Here is a 24,361-nt window from a genome sequence, read left to right on the forward strand (position 1 = left end):
GTTACACTGATTAAAAGTGATATGAAAGGGCAAAAAGCTTCAGGATCCATTACTAGCGGCTTCTGCTTTCTCCGACAGCTGCACAGACGTCATACACGGCAGCAGGAAATTAAAAAGAAGCTTGTTATATAGTGAAATAGATCACAGATATAAAAAATGTTATTCTTGGACACATCCGCAATCAAACATCAGCTGTCAGCGCTCGCTGGGATTTGTAGTCCTACAACACTAATGGCATCTATATGGAAAAGGCACCGGTTTCCATGTAGAAGCAGTTTCAGCCCCATCATGGGCGCCTCGGAAAGTTGAACCCTCGCGCGATATCTCCAAACCAGAGCGTCTTTTTAAGCCGCCGTTGCCACTTTTATCAATGTCCTCCATAGATTACCGTCTTCTGCTCTTATTTCAGCCCATGTTCTATATTTTTCGCCTGTCCCAGTTTACCTCCATTACGTCCGCTCACCTTGCCATCTTCGTGGTATACAAAGATATTCCTGGTGCTGTTGTCCCGTAGGTATGTGATCTGCAGGCCGTTTGGGTTTCCTATTTTGGCCGGCTGGAAGGTGGCGTTTAGATGCTCAATCTTTATAATTGCTTTGGGCTCTCTCGCCTGGAAAACACACGGAGAGACATAATATTCAGCAAACGCCGGTCATTTACCAATCAAATTCTCATTACAAAACGGCGAAGATGAAGTGAATAGCGGAGTGTGATGAGGCATATAATATGCTGGGACTGCCAGGAAAACCACCATACAGTGATACTAGATGGTAGTGTCCTCCTCTCTATGTATAAGTAACAGTGTGGGGTATCTGTATTTGTGCCGTCCATCTGGATGCACCGTGCCGTCCATCTGGATGCACCGTGCCGTCCATCTGGATGCACCGTGCCGTCCATCTGGATGCACCGTGCCGTCCATCTGGATGCACCGTGCCGAACCTAAGATGCACCATGCCGCCCCTAAGATGCTGCCCCTAGGATGCACCGTGCCGCCCCTAGGATGCAAAGTGCCGCCCCTAGGATGTATCATGCCGCCCCTAAGATGCACCATGCCACCTCTAAGATGCACCGTGACGCCCCTAAGATGCACCGTGCCGTCCTTCTGGATGCACTGTGTTGCCCCTAAGATGTACCGCGCCGCCCCTAAGATGCACCGTTCCGCCCCGAAGATGCACCGTGCCGCCTCAAAGATGCACCGTGCCGCCCCGAAGATGCACCGTGCCGCCCCGAAGATGCACCGTGCCGCCCCGAAGATGCACCGTGCCGCCCCGAAGATGCACCGTGCCGCCCCGAAGATGCACCGTGCCGCCCCGAAGATGCACAGTGCCGCCCCGAAGATGCACAGTGCCGCCCCGAAGATGCACAGTGCCGCCTCAAAGATGCACCGTGCCGCCCCGAAGATGCACCGTGCCGCCCCGAAGATGCACCGTGCCGCCCCGAAGATGCACCGTGCCGTCCCTAAGATGCACCCTGCCGCTCGCTGGATGCACTCTGTCTATTAATACTAATGGAGTGACACAGAGCTCCTGCCATGGTCTACGTGTGACACAAAGGGGAAGTATCACTTCTAGGAACGTCTGTACATGCTGCGGTGACGTCAGCGGCCTGTCACATTCATGGCACCGCCGTCTATAAATTCATCAGAGATACACGAGGAGTGGCACAAACCTGTGTTCTGCTGCAATACATCACTGAAAGACAGCGCTCACCGGCACTAAAGGAGCAAATAGGCGCACCGGGGAAGGAGGGCAAAAACTCACACACCATTAATTTATCAGCAGCAAGAGGACTCGCATGATCCTAATTCCACCAGGTGTACGTGTGTATGTGGTCGTCAGCCCTTCAGGCATTTCTCATTGGCTAGGTGAGAACAGTGAGGCCTAATTCACATGCACAGGTTTCCAGTATGTGTGGCATCAGGGTTTCTTTCACAGATACCAAACATACCCATTATAACCCATGGTGATCTGGATGACAAGCGTCTGTGAAAAGCATCTGAGTGCCATGCGTGTGCAGTACATGTTTAACATTGCAAAGTACTGAAGATTTGTAATTTCATTCTTTCTTTATCCATACCAGAAAAACAAAGATAACACACGGATGATGACACACGGATGATGACACACGGATGACACACTTATGATGACACACTGAAGAAGACAAGGATGACACACTGATGATGACACACCGAAGATGATACACAGATGATGAAACACGGATGACACACAGATGACACACCGATGACGACACATGGATGATGACACACGGATGACACAATGATGATGATACACAGATGATGAAACACGGATGACACACCGAAGACGACACATGGATGATGACACACGGATGACACAATGATGATGACGACACACGAATGACACACCGATGATGACACACGAATGACACACCGATGATGACACACCAATGACACACCGATGATGACACACTAATGACACACCGATGATGACACACTAATGACACACCGATGATGACACACTAATGACACACCAATGATGACACACCGATGATGACACACCAATGACACACCGATGATGACACACTAATGACACACCGATGATGACACACTAATGACACACCGATGATGACACACTGATGACACAATGATGATGACACACTGATGACACATGGATGATAACACACTGATGACACACGGATGATAACACACTGAAGACACGGATGACGACACACAGAGAACAACACACTGAAGAAAACATGGATGACACACTGATGATGACACACGGATGATTACACACCGTAGAAGATACGGATGACATACTGACAATGACACACTGATGATGACAAACTGATGACACATGGATGACACACTGAAGAAGACATGCATGACACAATGATGAAATATGGATGGCTCACTGAAGAAGACACAGATGACACACGGATCACACAATGATGATGACACACTGATGATGTGATACTGATGTCACAAAAAAGGTAGACACACAGATAATGAAACATGGCACATGGATGACATACTCATGACACACAGATGGCACTGAAGAAGACAAGGATGAAAGACTGATGACACAGATTACACACTGATGATGGCACACGCATGACACACTGCTGACACACGGATGATGCCACACAGATTACACATTGCTGATACAATGATGATGACACTAATGATGACACAATGATGGAAAACACTGATGACAGTGGTACCTATCTTTCACATACGTGTTTTTTACGTATGCGTGGAGGGGCACATAAAAGCTTTGGACATGACTCAGATTGCATGGCCAAAAAAATCACTCTGTGCAAGGTAAAGTGACAAGCACGTTGCAAAAAGTTGGAACCGCTTGGATGTTTTTGCAACTTGCTTGGAGTACAAATGCGACACGTCCCATTCCTCAGCAACAAGCCACGATGTAGTAGCACATCAGAGCGATATTGGGCTGAGTGACCTGTGCCACTGCCTAAAGGGTGCTTTACACGCTGCGACATCGCTAGCGATCTTGTTATCGATGTGACACGCTAGATCGCAGATAAGATTTCCTGAGATCGCACATAGGTGATTTTTTGTAGCGGCGGTCACATGTGCGATCTCGGCAAATTGTCTGGCGTGTTACATCGCTAAAGAGATCGCTAGCGATATCGCAGCGTGTAAAGCACCCTTACGTCTAGAAGAGCATTTTGTAGGTGCAGGGTCACCTTCTGTGGCCTCATGCCCACTCAATGAGCACAGATCATCAATTGAATTCCATGGACCCACATTAATGTGCCTCTTTGGCTCTGTGCACATGTTCGCTTGTCTGTTCCGTTTTAGGAATGGATAAATGGATCATGCCTAAAACTGATCTATTTGTTAACTCATAGAACCAGAAGCAGCTTGTAGAGCACATGGTGCCATTTTTTTCCCCCAGGTTTTTTTGCGGAAAATGTGATTGTCAGCGGATCCTGCAGACATTTTAGGTGTAGGGAGTGTTGATCCTGGCTTTTAAATAACAAGGTGAGAAAGTTACAGCATAGACATGGCACGGTACCTTCGCTGTGAAGCTGCCAGCTTTTAGCTCACGGAGCGGCGTGCCAACTGTCTGAGCAGTAGACAGATTTATGCCTTCTGTAAATATCTACATGAGCGCGGGCATCAAGCAGAGCAATGCCAACCACACACAGCCATATACACTAATGTTATATCATGTTGGGAATGTGCCACATTATAGCAGTCTAATTTGCATTCATGTTATTTTGAGATCAGGAGCAAACATGTCCAATACTTGTCTCCTGGAAGAGGATGGGGGGGGATGATCACTTCTGCATCTTAATTATCAAATGATTTCTGACTACTCTATGCAGGGAGCGCTGCCACGTTAGGATGGCACATGTCCAATAAGTGCTACCTGTCTGATCAATCAATTTACAGCGTGACCCAGTTGGGTTATCATGTGGTCATGGTATTCCTTTGGGTAAATTAGTTTCCCGAAGTGGTTTTCCTTCTGAGATGGCCACAAGATGGGAGCTGTGACCCTTCTCCTACCTGCCGGAAACTCCGACGCCGCTTCGGATTCCGTCATAGCGGACCTATTAATCAGAAGACACGACGGGGATTCTAGGAAGTAGAAGGCGACTCACTGTGTTTCCAACCGGTGGCAATGGACCACCGACGTGGCCTCCGAACCAGGATCCTACAAACTGATTTCTATCAGGGAGCTTTTCCTCTTTTTGATTGTCTTGACTACTTCTCAGCTCTTCCTTTATCTAACCAGCCATTCCTAACTTTTTGTCTGGATCCTCTTACATCTCTTCCTTGCTTCGGTTTGTGAACTATTTAGGGAATAAAACTTATGAAACCTATTTTTCATGATAACATCCACATTTAACTGATCTTTTAAGGCTCATTTCACGTTGCTCATTCACAATCCATGTACGGATTGCGATGTCTGGACTGGCGCTCGTCCCAAACTCAAGAGCCAGATGACCAGCGGGCTATCCGAACATCACACTGTGTATTTGGACGGTGAATGTTTGTTGTGCCTAAGGGTATGCGTACAAAATGTCTTTTTCAGGTGCATTCCACCTGAACAAGCGCTAAAAAAAAGTGCCAAAAAAATGAACATAAAGCACAGCGATGAAACGTCTTTTATCACTTCTTTTATCCGTTTTAGGCTTCCAAAGCTGTAGGGCTAAAAGAAATGAGGGGTCCATTGTTCAGGTGTCTTCTGCCCAAAAGCCACCGCAGAAACAATACAAAAGACGTCAAGGAAGACGCTTCAGGAAAATCACTGCCGGCATATTCCTAAGGAGTCTTCTGCTTCAAAAACCATGTGGATACCCCGGTGTGTGAAGATGCTGTATGCACATACCTGAGGGAAGAATCGCACTTGTCGTAATTTCACATGGGCCGTATTGTAAACCACACGGGCTGGAATTTCACCACACGGGATGTAATTTCACCACACGGGATGCAATTTCACCACACGGGACGTAATTTCACCACACGGGATGCAATTTCACCACACGGGACAAAAATTTCACCACACGAACCATAATTTCACCACAGGGGATGTAATTTCACCACACGGGATGTAATTTCACCACACGGACCGTAATTTCACCACACGGGATGTAATTTCACCACACGGGACGTAATTTCACCACACGGGCCGCAATTTCACCACACGAACCATAATTTCACCACACGGGACGTAATTTCACCACACGGGACGTAATTTCACCACACGGGACGTAATTTCACCACACGGGATGTCATTTCACCACACGGGACGTCATTTCACCAAATGGGACATAATTTCACCACACGGACCATAATTTCACCACAGGGGATGTAATTTCACCACACGGGACGTAATTTCACCACACAGGACATCATATCAACTCAGTGGACGTCATTTCACCACACGGGAGGTAATTTCACCACGCAGGTCGTACTATCACCACACGATTCACCATGCAGGCCGTACTTTCACCACGTGGGCCATACTTTCAGCACATGGGCTGCACGTCCACCACACGATTTCACCATGTGGGCCGTGCTTTCACCTTTCTTTTCCCTTTCTGAAAACTCCGCTGGAAATTCTGCATGGGTTTGTAAAAGTTTTTCATGAAGATTTGCAGTGAAATTGCAGAGTGTCAAATCCTCAACCGTTCTGCCACAAATCCACATGTAAATGTCTAATTTGTGCACCACCTTTGCACAAGGCATAATAAAATCATATGTATATTTAGTATCCCTCCAAGCAAAAAAGTAGAAAGATCCACTCACATCGTTTTTATTAAAGTACTTGAGCGCCCCTTCCCTTTCTGAAAGTACAAACTTTCTGCTGAGAAACTGCCCGTTGTCTCGTCCCCTCTTCCACAGAACTCCTTCTCGGTAACCTGCGGGAAAAAAAAAAGACGTGATCAGCTTTTTCCATATGGAGATCAATCACTCCTGATGTGGGATCCGGCGCACACCTCCTCAGAGTCTTGGCAAAGGACAGAGTGTGATTTATGTATCGTACTCAGTACTGAGCACACACTAAGCACAAGAAAACCGGATTAATTAGGGTTCCTCAACCTTCTGCAAAACTACAATCACCAGCATGCCCTGACCACCGCATCCGGATATAGAAGGCTTCGGAAAACTACTAATGATGAAACCTGGTTAAATATGTATCAGACTGCGTTACTCTATAGGCCGATGTTGCTTTTTTTTTTTTTTTAATATAAATTGGTCCTTTATTTGCAGGGTAGTGACAGAACTTGGTATATTACAGATTTCCAAGCTTGCCCATGTGTTGGCAGCGAAGCAGTGGAATATCTGCAGGAGCCTGGCAGCTCCTCCCGGGCAGATTTATAGCTGCAGGTGGATGACAGAGCGTTGGAGAACAGTGCCCATTACTCTCTGTCTGTCTGGAGCATCTTTACCTGGACGTCTATGACTCAGTATCATGGATGATGAAAGTTACCAGAAGATCTCATCATCACTTGCTGCTTTAAAGTTCATTAATTATGTTTTAGCTCAGCAGAGATATATTTATATTATTTGTTAGATCCAGTCTAGTGATGAGCGGGCACTACCATGCTCGGGTGCTCAGTACTTGTAACTAGTGATGAGTGGGCACTACCATGCTCAGGTGTTCTGTACTCGTAACTAGTAATAAGTGATCACTACTATGCTCCGGTGCTCAGTACTTGTAACTAGTGATGAGCGGGCACTACCATGCTCGGGTGCTCAGTACTCGTAACTAGTGATGAGCGGGCACTACCATGCTCGGGTGCTCAGTACTCGTAACTAGTGATGAGCGGGCACTACCATGCTCGGGTGCTCAGTACTCGTAACTAGTAATGAGCGGGAACTACCATGCTCGGGTGCTCAGTACTCGTAACTAGTAATGAGCGAGCACTACCATGCTCGGGGGCTCGGTACTCGTAACTAGTAATGAGCGGGCACTACCATGCTCGGGTGCTCAGTACTCGTAACTAGTAATGAGCGGGCACTACCATGCTCGGGGGCTCGGTACTCGTAACTAGTGATGAGCGAGCACTACCATGCTCGGGTGCTCGGTACTCGTAACTAATAATGAGCGGGCACTACCATGCTCGGGTGCTCAGTACTCGTAACTAGTAATGAGCGGGCACTACCATGCTCGGGGGCTCGGTACTCGTAACTAGTAATGAGCGGGCACTACCATGCTCGGGTGCTCAGTACTCGTAACTAGTAATGAGCGGGAACTACCATGCTCGGGTGCTCAGTACTCGTAACTAGTAATGAGCGAGCACTACCATGCTCGGGGGCTCGGTACTCGTAACTAGTAATGAGCGGGCACTACCATGCTCGGGTGCTCAGTACTCGTAACTAGTAATGAGCGGGCACTACCATGCTCGGGTACTCGGTACTCGTAACTAGTGATGAGCGAGCACTACCATGCTCGGGTGCTCAGTACTCGTAACTAGTAATGAGCGGGAACTACCATGCTCGGGTGCTCAGTACTCGTAACTAGTAATGAGCGAGCACTACCATGCTCGGGGGCTCGGTACTCGTAACTAGTAATGAGCGGGCACTACCATGCTCGGGTGCTCAGTACTCGTAACTAGTAATGAGCGGGAACTACCATGCTCGGGTGCTCAGTACTCGTAACTAGTAATGAGCGAGCACTACCATGCTCGGGGGCTCGGTACTCGTAACTAGTAATGAGCGGGCACTACCATGCTCGGGTGCTCAGTACTCGTAACTAGTAATGAGCGGGCACTACCATGCTCGGGGGCTCGGTACTCGTAACTAGTGATGAGCGAGCACTACCATGCTCAGGTGCTCATAACTAGTAATAAGCGATTTCTAAGGTAGCGTGCATTAACCACTTCTCTCCAGTGTTCAGCAATTAAGGAATTAACAGCAGTAATCAGTCTCTAACACAGCCGGCATCTGCATGTGACAAACAGCCGGCATCTTCCCCGTACTCAGCTACTGACCCAGCTCCATAAACGCATTCTTGGTGTGTTATGTACATGTACGTCACATGTAGGGAAGAAGTTAATCTGACCTTTATTAATAATAATAATAATATTATGACCCATTCCTCCACTTTTAACTATGCTTTAGTTTATTTCCATTTATATTGGAAAGATTGGAGTGTACCGTATAATTTCATAGTGTATTTAAGAGCTAACCGCAAAAATAGCATTAAAGGGGATATCTTGTGAAAACAAGTTATCATCTACCTACAGGATCGGCAGGGGTCCGACCACCAGAATGAGGCCCTTTTATATCTGGTATACTGGTGCGGCAGAGTGCATGATCGATCTCTGCTCCATTCATTCTCAATGGGACTGCGCTCCGCTTTTTTTGGTAGCCCTATAGAGAATGAATGGAGCGGTCATCGGGCATCTAACCTGCCAGCTCATTTTGTGAGGTTAAAAGTTCCTCGATTTGCCTATCGGTGAGGGTCGTGCGGTCGATCACTCAATTATCAGCAAATTATCGCCTATTACTCGTATAGGTGGTAACTTGCTTTCGCTTGACAACCCCTTTAAGCCAAAACAATGTGACATGGGTGAAACTACCCGCAGGGTCCATGTGAACCCAATGAATTAACATTCCCATACAGTAGATGAATTATAGCCGCTGCGGTCTGGCGTTATTTTAATTGGCCGCCTCTAGATAAGGCTAATAATTTGCGGCTCCTGGCTACGGCACAATTGTGCTCTTATCGCTGCGCCTTATTATAGCGGTTATTCTGTTTTCCTATTAAGAACTATTCCACTACCTGCCGAAATTTCCATCATCATACTGAGAGGCCGAAGACTAAACAGCGGAAATCATGACATTAAGATTCGCTCGCCGTGACACAGAGGGCGACAGGAGCTCTATTAATATTAATTAATGTTAATTAAAGCATGAAGTGCGTGATTTATACCACAATGCAGATTGCATGAGGAAGTTCTAACATTCGAGAGCTTAAACAATCTCGGAGGGGTTGGGCGAACAACAGGAGGATACGGCGTGTGTGCGGCGGAGCGGAGAGCAGCCGCAAGAAGAGCATAAACCTCAGGTGAACGCAGAATTATGCAGAAGGCAGTATGGTCCAGCCGTGAGACCCAGGACCACCGGACCGGTAACATACATTAACCCCTAAAATTAGTATACTGCTCTGCAAAGGGGTGCTCTACTATGCTACTGTCATTCTAGGAACGGGGAAGTACTAAGCAAACAGCAAAAGGGAAGGGTAAAATGATGACCCCTGACCAAGCCTACCGCTGGTCCCTGGGGTCCCTCACCACCCTAGATAGGTTCCTCACCTATGCGGCGATCTGGATACTTGATCCTAGGTATCCCTAGTGCTGGTCCCTGGGGTTCCTCATTATCCTAGATAGGTTCCGCACCTATGTGGTGATCCGGATACTTGACCCTAGGTGTCCCTAGTTCTGGTCCCTGGGGTCCCTCACTATCCTAGATAGGTTCCGCACCTATGTGCTGAGCTGGTTCCTGACCCGAGGTATTCCTATTGCTTGTCCCTGGGGTCCCTCACTACCCTAGATAGGTTCCACACCTATGTGGTGATCCGGATACTTGACCCTAGGGATCCCTACTGCTGGTCCCTGGGGTCCCTCACTATCCTAGATAGGTTCCGCACCTATGTGCTGAGCTGGTTCCTGACCCGAGGTATCCCTATTGCTTGTCCCTGGGGTCCCTCACTATCCTAGATAGGTTCCACACCTATCTTTTGAGCCAGATACCTGACCCTAGGTAACCCTAGTGCTGGACCCTAAATAGGGAATGGATGGGATGAGCTCTTTGTCGACCCCACTAAACACTAAAGAAGACACAAGGAGACACACAGATGGGAAAATGCATGAAGTACTTATTCAGAGATGACACAGGCAAAAGTTCAGCAAAGCTTCAGCAATGGTACTACAGAGGAGTACAAGTCACCTTCTTGCAACCAGAGCTAGAATGAACTGAATAATATCACCAGAACCAGTCCAAGAAGAAGGGAGTATTTAAAAACTAAGAGAATACTGATGATCAACAGTTGGGTGGAAGGCGAGCTCCTGCTGGGTCCAAAAGGGGAGAGATGAAACTCCAGCAGGAAAGCTACCTATACGAATGAATACTAACAGGAGGAACAATAGACTATCATGAAGCATTTTTCGCAGCCAAACATCGTCTATTGCAAGAAACCACATGACTGTCACTTGTGACATACCCGTGACAGTATCCCCCCTTCTACGAGTGGTCTCTGGACCAGTTCTATCTGGATGGGCAGCATGAAATCAATGAACCAATCCTGTGGCATTCACATCCGATGCTGGGACCCACATCCTCTCTGCTGGTCCGTAACCCCTCCAGTGCACCAAGTACTGAAGGGAATGGCGTAGAAAATGAGAGTCAACAATTTTAGCTATTTGAAACTCCAAAATACCGTCAATCATGGTTGGGGCTGGTGGCATGAAGGATGGCTTCAAAGGTTTCACAAACGTTTTGAGCAGTGCCCTATGGAATACATTGTGGATCCTAAGAGCCTGAGGTAACACCAAACAAAATGCTGGTGGGCTAATGATGGCGGTTTTTTTGTAGGGATCAATAAACGTAGGCCCCAGCTTTCAGGAAGGAGTTTTCAACTTTATGTTCCTGGCAGCTAACTACAGATAGTCAATTACTGTGAACCCCTTGCCTTACAGAAGAGTGTGTGAGGCAAAACGCTCCTTGTCAGGAACTCCCAAAACCCCTCTACCACTAAAGCCCGCTTTACACACTACAATATATCTTACGATGTGTCGGCGGGGTCACGTCGTAAGTGACGCACATCCGGAATCGTAAGGTACATTGTAGTGTGTAACAGCTACATGCGATTGCGAATGAATGGTAAAATGTTCATCGCACGCACGTCGTTCATTTCTCATGAATTGCACGTCAGATTGTTCATTGTACCCGGGGTAGCGCACATCGCAGTGTGTGACACCCCGGGAACGATGAACAGATCTTACCTGCGTCCTGTGGCTCCCGCCGGCAATGCGGAAGGAAGGAGGTGGGCGGGATGTTTACGTCCCGCTCAGCTCCGCCCCTCCGCTTCTATTGGCCGGCTGCCGCGTGACGTCGATGTGACGCCGAACGTCCCTCCCACTCCAGGAAGTGGATGTTCGCCGCCTACATCGAGGTCGTATGGACGGGTAAGTACGTGTGACGGGGGTTAATCGTTTGTGCGGCACGTTCAACAAATTGAACGTGCCACACATATGATGGGGGCGGTTACGATCGCATACGATATCGTATGCAGAATAGTAACATGTAAAGCAGGCTTAAAGGTACTAAATTGCGTTGAAAACCTTATGCACCAAAGAATGGTGAGTTGCCAGTAGACTCCTGGTGATTATTACGTAAAGCAAATTTGGTCAATGGTAATTAAGATGCCCAATCCTCCTGGTTCTTAGGGGTACTTTACACGCTGCGACATCGCTGCCGATATATCGTTGGGGTCACATCATTAGTGACGCACATCCGTCGCCGGTAGCGACATCGCAGCGTGTAACACAAATGAGCGACGATCAACAAGCGCAAAAACGTGCAAAATCGTTGCTCGTTGACACGTCGTTCATTTCCATAATATTGCTGCTGCTGCAGGTACGATGTTGTTTGTCGTTCCTGCGGCAGCACACATCGCTGTGTGTGACACCGCAGGAGCGAGGAACATCTCCTTACCTGCGTCCACCGGAAAAGGAGGAAGGAAGGCGGGATGTTCCGGATGCTCATTTCCTCCCCCCCTTTTCTATTGGGCGGCGGTTCAGTGACGCTGCTGTGATGTCGCTGTGACGCTGAACGAACCGCCCCCTTAGAAAGGAGGCGGATCGCTGGTCACAGCGACGTCGCAGGGCAGGTAAGTGCGTGTGAAGCTGCCGTAGCGATAATGTTTGCTACGGCAGCGATCACCACATATCGCACGCACGACGGGGGCGGGTGCTATCGCGCTCGACATCGCTAGCAAATGCTAGCGATGTCGCAGCATGTAAAGCACCCTTTAGGCACAAAGCACCTAAGGAAAGTTTCTAAATTTTGATTTAGTCGCTCTGTCTGCCCATTCGACTGAGGATGGAAGGCAGAAGAGAAAGACAACCCGTACCTTCAGTCGAGCACAAAATGTATATAGTATATCCCTATATTTACATATACCTGAGGAAGGCTGTCTAAGCCGAAATGTACTTTTATATTTTTAATACTATTTTAATAAATCCATTTCCATATCACGGTTGGGATCCTTTTCCACACCATGCACTTACATCATCCTATAGCGGCGCGAGAACAAACTACAGCAATTAATTATTTTTTCTGATCGGAGTCCACTGGAGGGTTCTATTTCAGTGTGTTGGATCAGCTGGCACATGTCAACCCAAGATCTGGGCTCACACTTGCTACATGCTTATTTCCTATGCCAAAAGTTGAGTGTATTATCCAAAAACAGCGCTTGTTAGTATGATAATGGTACACACAGATAATGGCATGTATTCCTTTCCTTCCTTTCTAGGAGGATTCTCCGGCAGTATAAAGCTCAGACTAAAAAATTCCACTTAACAAGAATCCAACCACTAGTAAGTCTAATTATTCACTAAACAGGTTTCCAGCAGACAGGTGACTATAAAGAGAACCCATTCTGATTTCATGCTGTCACAAATGGCACCACATGGAAGAGAAATGTCATAAGACCTAAGAAATAAAATAATTTCTTTACACCTGAAAGGTGAAGCTTATAAGAAGATCAACAAAGCTTTACTTATCAATCAGAATACTGGAACCAAAGATGGAACTGCAATCATCGCACAGAGATGTTCAGGCCGACCACAGAAGTGAACACCTAAACAGGGGCTTTTTCTGATGCGAATAAGTAAATAAAAATTCAAGTTCACTGCAGTTAGCAAAAGAAATGGAAAGCCAAACCATTGTAAAGGCCACTTTACACGCTGCGATATCAGTACCGATATCGCTAGCGTGGGTACCCGCCCCCATCGGTTGTGCGACATGGGCAAATCGCTGCCCGTGGCGCACAACATCGCCCAGACCCGTCACACTACTTACCTGCCCTGCGACGTCGCTGTGACCGGCGAAACGCCTCCTTTCTAAGGGGGCGGTTCGTTCAGCGTCACAGCGACGTCACAGCTGCATCACTGAACCGCGCCCAATAGAAGCGGAGGGGCGGAGATGAGCGGGACGTAACAACCCGCCCACCTTCTTCCTTCCGCATTGCGGGCGGACGCAGGTAAGGAGAGGTTCCTCGTTCCTGCGGTATCACACAGAGCGATGTGTGCTGCCGCAGGAACGAGGAACAACTTTGTTACTGCTGCAGCAACGATATTTGAGAATGGACCCCCATGTCACCAATGAGTGATTTTGCACATTTTTGCAATGATGCAAAATCGCTCATAGGTGTCACACGCAACGGCATCGCTAAAGCGACCGGATGTGCGTCACAAATTCCGTGACCCCAACGAGATTGCTTGAGCGATGTCGCAGCGTGTAAAGCGGCCTTAAGTGTTTCCGTGACACAATATGGCATACACGGCAGAGGAACGGCATGAGTGGCTTTCTTAAAGCCCACATAACAAAAAAACACCTACAGTTTACCAGGGCCCTTGCTGAAAAATATAAAGACTACATGGGGTTCTATACATTTAAGTGCTGAGATGAAGATAAAGTGTTCAAACTGTACGACGTCGAAAAGGTGAAGAGTAGAAAGAAAAATAGATGATGCCTTCAGTGAAACATGGTGGTGGTCATGTCCTTATGTGGGGCTGCATGATGCTGACGGTGTCGGGGGCTACACGTCATTGATGGCATCATAAACTCACAGAAGTACTGCTCTATATTGAAAAAGAAAGATGCTGCCATCACTCAGTGCCCTTGGTAGACGTGCACTTTTCCAACATGACAATGATCCAAAACACACATCTACTGAATTTCTCTAGAACAGGCTGAAAGTGATTCAGTGGCTGAGTGTCTCCTGATCTGACCCAAACTGAACACCTATGGGGAATTCTGAAGAGACAAGTTGTCATCACTCTCCATCCAGGATCTAAAAGAGGTTGTTCTTGCAGAATGGAAAAATTGGATGTTGCAAGATGACTTGGCGGGGTCCTTAAAAATGGAGGTCATACAAAATACTAGATGGAGTAGTTTTTTATGTGGGATGTATTCATTGTTGTATAAACTGAAGATTTTGAAATTAGTTTTATTTTCTATTTTCCTTACTTTCATGTTATGGGTTAAAAAATGTTCTAAGAAACTCAGTCTTGTCAAAAGTTTGGAAATTGTTCAGCGAAATATTGATTAAACTCTTGTTTGTCAAAGGAGGTGTACTTTATGCTGAGCAATGCATGTATGGTAATATCACAGTTTCTTGGAAGAAAATTATCATCCTTATAGTAAAGTGAGTGGAGATTAGCAAAAGCGAGGAGACGTGCCACTGAGCCACGGATTTACTATAAAATAAGCCAAAAAAGCAGCATAGATTGTACCTGAAATACAGGCCAGCTCATCGCTCACATAGATTTCTTTTCTGAATGGTTCAAAGTATGTGCCAAATTTGTTAAAGGGAATCTGTCACCAGGTTTTTGCTCCCTCATCTGAGAGCAGCATAATGTAGAGACAGAGACACTGATTCCAGCGATGTGTTACTTACTGGGCTGCTTGCTGCAATTTTGAGAAAATCCCTTTTTTCATGTTGCAGATCTTGCAGTTCTCTGAATATTGATCTCTAGAAAGGAAAATTATCCACACCACTGATTGCCAACTTTCTGCCTATGCACGGTATACAGAGAAAGCTGCCAACAGTGGTGAAGGCAGCATTATACAGAGGATTAAAATCATCTACACCACTGATTGACAGCTTTCTGTGTTTATTCTACACAGGCAGAAAGCTGCCAATCAGTAAAGTGGGCAAGGTCATACACAGGACTAAATCATCCACACCACTGATTGGAAGCTTTCTGCCTATGCACAGTGCACACGGAAAGCTGCTAATCAGTAATGTGGGCTGAGCTATACAGAGAACTAAATCATCCACATCACTGATTGCATAGGCAGAAAGCTGCTAATCAGTAATGTGGGCTGGCCTATACAGAGAACTAAATCATCCACACCACTGATTGGTAGCTTTCTGTCTATGCAGAGTGTACATAGAAAGCTGTCACTCAGTGGTGGTGGCGGGGTTATACAGAGGATTAAATCATCCACATCACTGATTGCATAGGCAGAAAGCTGCTAATCAGTAATGTAGGCAGAGCTATACAGAGAACTAACTCATCCACATAACTGATTGCATAGGCAGAAAGCTGTCAATCACTAATGTGGGCAGGGCTATACAGAGGACTAAATCATCCACACCACTGATTGGTAGCTTTCTGCCTATGCAGAGTGTACATAGAAAGCTGTCACCAAGTGGTGGTGGCAGGGTTATACAGAGGACTAAATCATCCACACCACTGATTGGAAGCTGTATGCGTATGCACAGTGCACACAGAAATCTGCCAATCAGTAATGTGGGCAGGGCTATACAGTGGACTAAATCATCCACACCACTGATTGCATAGGCAGAAAGCTGCCAATACGAGTGGTGGTGGCTGGGTTATACAGAGGACTAAATCATCCACACCACTGATTGGCAGCTTTCTGTGTACACTCTGCATAGGCAGAAAGCTGCCAATGAGTGGTGGTGGCAGGGTTATACAGAGGACTAAATCATGCACACCACTGATTGGCAGCTTTCTGTGTACACTCTGCATAGCCAGAAAGCTGCCAAAAAGTAATGTGGGTTGGGTGATACAGAGGACTACATGGCAGCAGGTTTACTAGTCTTGTAGTGAAAATCTTCTGCTGATAAAACAGTGATTTTATCAAAACTACAGCAAGCAGCCCAGTAAGTGACACTTCACTGGAATCAGGGTCTCTGTCTCTACATTATGCTGCTCTCAGTATTGGTGTTGAGGCATGCATTACAGTGGGTTATAGGTCAAAGCCTGGATGAAAAAAATAGGGGAAACACCTACAGCAACCAACAGCTCTCATGAATGAAGGGTCCGGTTCTTGTTTGCTCCCCCTTCCAATCTCTTGCAGGAGAGCCCCTTTACCAAATCTGCCACCATGCTTATAGATGGTGCGGTGCTAGAAAAGAAGGGAAAACATGCCGTACTTATTCTCCTGCCAACGGAGCCCCCCTTCTCCGTGCGCTCAGTACCACATACTGCAGACCCCGCACTTTGCTCTGGACCACACAATTTACATGCACGTCAGTGGAATTACGCGGTGAGGGGTCCTCACTGGGGACCAACAACAGGACTATTATTAGTCCAGGATGAGGCCATTACTAATAACCCAGGAATCTGTAAACCCATAAATTAAAAGGATAAAAAATAGTTTTCCTTCATAACACCCCACGGTTGGTTTGTCTTCCCTTTAGGTTCGGCTACGTCTGATTAAAAGGGGTTTATAGCAGTGACTCAGCCTCCATACTTTCCAGCAGAGGTTTACAGTAGCGGGGGATAAATGATGAATAATTCAGGATGACCTCAGCGATCGATGCTCCCAGACAGGATATTAATCAAATGATCAATTCCTTTCCATGACAAGAATTGCCGCTGCTTCTTAACTATAACTATCCGAACGCCTCAGACACCATTGTATCCGCCTCACAGACACATTATCTGCTTAACCCCGTGTGTGCCGCACAGCGAGGGGAGAGAATGAATTATAGCCGAGCTCGGTACATCCAGAGAGGGCAATAAAAATATATATATACAGTATCAGTTTCTACATCTGATAGAAATAAGGGCCAGAACTGTTGGTCAGCGATTCAGTGAACCCAGCCCCATAGGATCCCGTAAACCACACCTCCAAGGATTCAGTAAACCATGCCTTAGAGAATTCATTGATGCATGCCCTAGAGAATTCATTGATGCATGCCCTAGAGAATCCAGTGAAGCACGCCACATAGGATTCAGAAAACCAAGCCCCAGAGGATTCAGAAAACCAAGCCCCAGAGGATCCAGTGAGCCACGCCTCAGAGTCCTGTAAACTACGCTCTCAAGATTCAGTAAACCATACCCTATGGGGTGTGCTTCACTGGATTCTAAAGGATTCAGAAAACCACGCCCCAGAGGACTCAGAAAACCACACCTCAGAGGATTCAGAAAACCACACCCCAGAGGATTCAGAAAACCACACCCCAGAGGATTCAGAAAACCACACCCCAGAGGATTCAGAAAACCACACCCCAGAGGATTCAGAAAACCACACCCCAGAGGATTCAGTAAACCACGCCCAGAGGATACAGTAAACCAACACCCCAGAGGATTCAGAAAACAACACCCCAGAGGATTCAGAAAACCACACCCCAGAGGATTCAGAAAACCACACCCCAGAGGATTGAAGGAACCATGCCTCAGAGAGTCCAGTGAACGACAACCTCACTTGAGCCACGCCCAAGGGTATTAAGTAAGCCACGCCCCAAAGGCTCCAGTAAACCACGCCCAGAGGATTCAGAAAACCACACCCCAGAGGATTCAGAAAACCACACCCCAGAGGATTGAAGGAACCATGCCTCAGAGAGTCCAGTGAACGACAACCTCACTTGAGCCACGCCCAAGGGTATTAAGTAAGCCACGCCCCAAAGGCTCCAGTAAACCACGCCCAGAGGATACAGTAAACCACGCCCCAGAGGATACAGTAAACCACGCCCCAGAGGATCGAAGGAACCATGCCTCAGAGAGTCCAGTGAACGACAACCTCTTGGTAAAAGGCCATAAAACTTAGCGCTGAATAAAAAGGCCCATATCTTTGGAGCCTTTGGGCAGATTGTGAAAAAAAGCCCACAACTGAATACTTATAGGGCAGTGGGAATATAATAAGAGCAAACTCACGCCACTTTTGACCTGGTGACAGGTCCTCTAAGATCCATTTGCACGGACAAATAATTATCGGCCCCTGTGATCATGCTGTTGATATGTCGCCAAACAAGCATTGGCTATCGGATCACTTATATCGACATAAAAGTCAACGTTTTCTGCAGGACGTCTCATTTATGCTGTATTGGGATTGTATTAGCGATCATAGTGCCCCCCACACGTACCGTTTTGGGCCCGTGTGAAGAGACCCATTAAGGAGCACTAACTGACTTGTATATAGTCGTACGCCACTTATTTATGAACAAGAAGTGTCCCTATGTCAGGATACTGTTAATTTGAGTATACAACTGAGGCTTATTTTTGCAGTAGGGCTTATATATATTTAAAGCCTTCTCCAAAAAGGGCGAAATAACCTGCTTGGGCTTATTTTAGGGGAAAAACGGTAGCAGTCCTACATAATGCCTAAATAACAACCACCAAACAGTGCTCAAATAATACCAACATACAGCGACCAAGCACATATTGTATGACCCAGTACGCCATTTTTGTGTATCAGAAGGGTATAATGGATATGTGTTGTGCATTATCCTCCTTCAGTAAAAAGAAACATAGCGGAGAAACAAGTGTCTGCTGTTTTTAACACTAGTCCCTAAAGGGGCTGTCATTGCGCAACATTTCCATATGAATAACCACAGGTCACTTTTGTCGCGGCCACTGCGGGGGAAACGAGCAGCTGTCAGAAACGTCCCCGACAAAACCAGCCGAGGAGCCGGACTTACAGCAATCAGCTCTTATACTAAAGGGACCGTCTGAGATGAGATGATACCTTTAAGGAAGAAGACGTTAAAGGGGTTGTTCACTTTTCAGACATTTTAGCTTTACTTGAATGCATGTGATCAGGGATAAAAATCATTTTCGCAATTGGGTCTCAGTAAACACAATTTGCCTTCTATACCCTCCTGTACTGTCTATTGCCGGCTGCAGAAGGAGGAAACTGAGACTGGGACCAGTATGACAGTCTGACTGGGAGTTTGAAACTATCTGTCTTTTTCTTCTTCTTCTCAGCTGATTTATGACCAGAGACCGCAACAAAGTTGAATGTGCTTAGAAAGAAAGTAAAAGACAAAAAGGTGCAAAATTGTTAATGAAGCCCCTTTGTAAAAAAATGTGCCCCCCCAAAAAAGCGGACAACCCCTTTAATTGAAAGGAAATCTGTCAAGTGATTTTCTAATACAATACTAATGTTATCTCTATATAGGGCGTAAGGAGACCATTCAGGATCAGTAAGTTTTATTGCTCTATGTTATCCTGTTATCTTGTTGTAAGCTTTGTAGAATTCAAGTAGTAACAAGTCAAGTGTATGTAAATACAAACAGCATACAGAACAGACAAAAAGTTTGGACACACCTTCCCATTCAAAGAGTTTTCTTTATTTTCAGGACTTGGAAAATTGTAGATTCACATTGAAGGCATGAAAACTATGAATTAACACATGTGGAATGAAATACTTAAAAAAGTGTGAAACAACTGAAAATATGTCTTATATTCTAGGTTCTTCAAAGTAGCCGCCTTTTGCTTTGATTACTGCTTTGCACACTCTTGGCATTCTCTTGATGAGCTTCAAGAGGTAGTCACCGGAAATGGTTTTCCAACAGTCTTGAAGGAGTTCCCAGAGATGCTTAGCACTTGTTGGCCCTTTTGCCTTCACTCTGCGGTCCAGCTCACCCCAAACCATCTTGATTGGGTTCAGGTCTGGTGACTGTAGAGGCCAGGTCATCTGGCGTAGCACCCTATCACTCTCCTTCTTAGTCAAATAGCCCTTACACAGCCTGGAGGTGTGTTTGGGGTCATTGTCCTGTTCAAAAATAAATGATGGTCCAACTAAACGCAAACCGGATGGAATAGCACGCCGCTGCAAGATGCTGTGGTAGCCATGCTGGTTCAGTATGCCTTCAATTGTGAATAAATCCCCAACAGTGTCACCAGCAAAGCCCCCCCACACCATCACACCTCCTCCTCCATGCTTCATGGTGGGAACCAGCCATGTACAGTCCATCCGTTCACCTTTTCTACAAAGACACGGTGGTTGGATCCAAAGATCTCAAATTTGGACTCATCAGACCAAAGCACAGATTTCCACTGGTCTAATGTCCATTCCTTGTGTTCTTTAGCCCAAACAAGTCTCTTCTGCTTGTTCCCTGTCCTTAGCAGTGGTTTCCTAGCAGCTATTTTACCATGAAGGCCTGCTGCACAAAGTCTCCTCTTAACAGTTGTTCTAGAGGTGAAGTGTGTCCAAACTTTTGGTCTGTACTGTATGCCCTGCTCCCCCCTCCCACTTCTCAGTGCTGGCATCAGTGTTAGTAAATATGAACTGAATTTTCACCATTGCCTCCACCCTTCCTCCCACCTCTCAGCAGTGATAGTGAATGCACTGGGCGGCGGGTGGGGGCGTAGTAAATATTCAGATTGTATTTACATACACTTGACTAGTGTGCAGGAGACAATGAATTCTATGGAGCTTGCAGCAAGATAACAGAATAAGGTAGAACAATAAAAGTTACTGATCCTGAAAGGTCTCCTTAAGACCTATTTAAATATAACATTAGATTGTACTAGAAAATCATGTTTAAGATGCCCTTTAAATCGTGTTTTTTTTTTACTACGACTAAACTTTTAATTGTGCATCCCATAATCCAAAATAACTCATAATACCAGAACTGATCTCTCATAAACATGGTCAGATTTCTTTCTCCAAAACATTTTCTTTGATTGCTTGATAATTCACAATGTTATCTGATATTTGATATTCATCAGATCCTCTTAAAATAATCAATATTTGATCAGTGACTGGTGGTTGACTCCTGGGTAACTACATCGATCAGCTGTGGTCTCTTCATTGTTTACCAGGTCTAGCCATACATTTTATAGGGGTACTAACTGTCACACTAGATATGGGGAAGTTCCAAGCGCACAGCGAAAGGCAAGGGAAACCCTGGGTCTAGGGAAAGGGAAGATGGTGACCCCTGACCGAACCTACTGCTGGGCCCTCGGGTCCTTCACCACCCTAGTTACGTTCCGCACCTATGCGCCAAGCCGGATACCTGACCCTGGGTATCCCTAGTGCTGGACCCTAAATACAGATTGGGTGGGATGAGCTCTTCATCAGCCCCACTAACCACTATAGAAGGCACAAGGAGGACACACAGGGGAAAATGCATGAACTACTTATCCATAGATGACTCGGGTAGAAGTTCAGCAGAGCTTTCAGCAACAAGACCACAGAGGAGTGCAAGCCACCTGCTTGCACGCAGGGCTTGAATAAACTGAATAATATCACCAGCACCAGTCCAAGGAAGGTAGGGGTATACAGTATAAGCACCAAGAAAATACTGATAGTCAGCAGCTGGGGGGAAGTCAAGCTCCTACTGGGTCCAAAAGGTGAAGGGATGAATCCAGCAGGGAAGCTACCTATACCAATGAATACTGACAGCAGAAACATTAGAAATGCAGGGAGCATATTGTGCAACCAAACGCTGTGACCTTCTATGGCCTGAAACCACATGACTGTCACCCATGACACAACCTGGTACTGTGGCTCAGTCCTAAACAACGACAGTTGTTGCTTTTAAAATTCTATGGAGAGATGGGAAGAGCTAAAGACATGGTCTTGAAATAACAGTTACAGTTCTTCATAGAACTTTATAAGCACCAACTGTCATCTATCTCCGTAATGGGAAAAACTGTAGTTACTCGATTTTACTTGTGAATTGAGAATCTTGTGGATGATCAGTCCTGGAGGAGAAAGAAGCAGATTTCTCTAATAAGATATATGACAAGGTTTCTTATTTGCACGTGTATTATTGATTTAAAATAAAATTAAAATGACGATTGATGGGAAACGTTACTCCGTACATGTACCCGTGCGTAGCTTCACATGCTGAGCCGCGGCTTTCCCTGTTGAGTTTATTTACAGACAGCTCCAGCTTTACTCATAAATCACTTTGGCAAATACTGGGCGGATAATTATCACGTTCAGAGCTTAGAAGAGAACGTAGATCTACTCCCATTCAAAAGTATAGGATTCCTATATAGGTAATATAGTGACTAGTCAGGCAAAGCCGCCATCAACCTGACAAGTGCCAACGCGTTTTACAAACTCGAAACGTGCGTAAAAGGGTGTTGCGCACCAGTAGGGGGCGGTCTGCCCTCCCAGTGGACATTGTGATTGTTCACTTTTTGCAATTGTCATTCTCTGAGGGTAAAAATGATTAAAAAAGCAGTTTTTGCCCTTCCTGGGACATTCTAGAATCTGAGCATGGGGCAAATTGGGATTCAATGCCTTAATTTGCATCATACAGTTATAATTATTGACTATGGCTCCACGGTTCAGAGCAACTTAGCAAGAAATACTGGATTTTTACTCCTTTTTTAATAATCTCCTTGCATATTGGTTTTATTGCTCGATATATAAGTAATCAATCATCAGTCCCCGGATCTCCGTCTTACACTTCATCCGCTGACACTTTGAAGTCTTTGGTGTTTTTTTTTCCTCTGTTTATCCACTGAGACAATCGATAAATATGTCCAATGTTAGACAGAAAAGCTCAAAGTCCGTGTGGTAAGTAATCCCCACGCAGCGGCTCCGGTATCCAGAGAGGCCTACATTTTATAAAAATGGACAGGAGGAAAGGAAGAGTTTTTAAAGGGACTGTCCACTTTATTTTTTTTAACAAAATTATTTTGTGGCGCCAATCTTTTAGTAATAGAGGTTCTCCTTCTCAGATTTCTAGTGCTGCTTCTCATTAGTTTCATTGCTTTTCTCATTGGACTGAAGAGAAGCTCCCATGTTCACAAAATGGTCAGTGATGGAGGCGCATATGACCAGACCATGTGATCAACCTCCTCCAATGGCAAACACGGTGTATGAAAAAGCTGGTTTCCCATTGGGTAAGGCTGATCACAAGTTTGGTCACATGTTCCTCCATAAGTAGCCATTCTGAGAAGTGGAGCATCTGTGGGGTATCCTCAGACGTAAGGTGGAAGATCACAAGGTCTCTAACATCCACCAGCTCCATGATATCGTCATGGAGGACGGAAGAGGATCCAGCATCTCCTGTGACCTCCATGCCCAAGAGAGTTAAGGCCATGCTTGAAAATAATAGTGGCCACACAAAATAATATCACTTTGGTACAATTTGTCCATTTTCCCTTAGGGGTGTACTCACTTTTTTCCCAGTGGTTTAGACATTAATAGCTGCGTGTTGAGTTATTTAGAGGACACCAAACTTACACTGTTTTACAAGCTGCACACTGACACTGTACATTGTATCACAGGGTCAGATCTTCAGTGTTGTCCCATGAAAAGATATAATAAAATATTTACATAAATGTGAGGGGTGTACTCACTTTTGGGATATACTGTAAATATAGTTGGGGTAGGGATCGGTCAGTTGTGGTTTAGGGATTTCTCATCAGCCATGGTAAACTTTAGATACTGCTCCTGCATGGTTTGTACAAATCTAGGTGTGATCCATCACTCTGAGCCAGGCACATCATCTATATACCTTACCATGGATAAATGCTGTAGGTTCAGGTCTCATCCTTCTCTGTCCTTATTCACATTGAAATCACTGATGTAAGGTAAGGTTTTAATACTAGAGTTGAACCATCCCAATGGGTACACCTTGTCGCGATGGGACGGCTTTTTCACTCTTGTGTTAACCAAGTGCCCTATGCTATGTAAATCTACTACTACCGTGTTTCCCCAATAGTAAGACACCCCCGATAGTAAGACGTAGTGGGGGTTTTGGGGGGGTCGGCTAATGTAAGACGTACCCCAAAGTAAGACGGAGTAAAAATTTATTTATTTATTTATTTTCTTCTTTACAGTACAGTTATAGCGGCCGAGCGCTCAGCTGAGAGCCCTGACATGCCGCCGGCATGTGACAGCTCTCAGCTGAGCGCCCTGACTTGCCGGCGGCAAAGCGCTCAGCTG

General features: G+C 45.9%; 1 protein-coding gene across 1 annotated transcript in view; it reads right to left on the reverse strand.

The window, feature by feature from the left end:
- The window catches only part of ADAP1 (ArfGAP with dual PH domains 1), a 199,715-nt gene that overhangs the window by 17,879 nt on the left and 157,475 nt on the right, over positions 1 to 24,361 (reverse strand). Inside the window, exons 5-6 of the mRNA XM_075318072.1 lie at positions 6,263 to 6,375; positions 464 to 610 (exon numbers count right to left, since the gene is read on the reverse strand). Coding sequence (XP_075174187.1) covers positions 464 to 610; positions 6,263 to 6,375 — 260 coding nt within the window. The remainder of the gene's footprint in view (positions 1 to 463; positions 611 to 6,262; positions 6,376 to 24,361) is intronic.

This window comes from Anomaloglossus baeobatrachus, chromosome 7 (assembly GCF_048569485.1).
Source record: "Anomaloglossus baeobatrachus isolate aAnoBae1 chromosome 7, aAnoBae1.hap1, whole genome shotgun sequence".
Lineage (NCBI taxonomy): Eukaryota > Metazoa > Chordata > Amphibia > Anura > Aromobatidae > Anomaloglossus > Anomaloglossus baeobatrachus.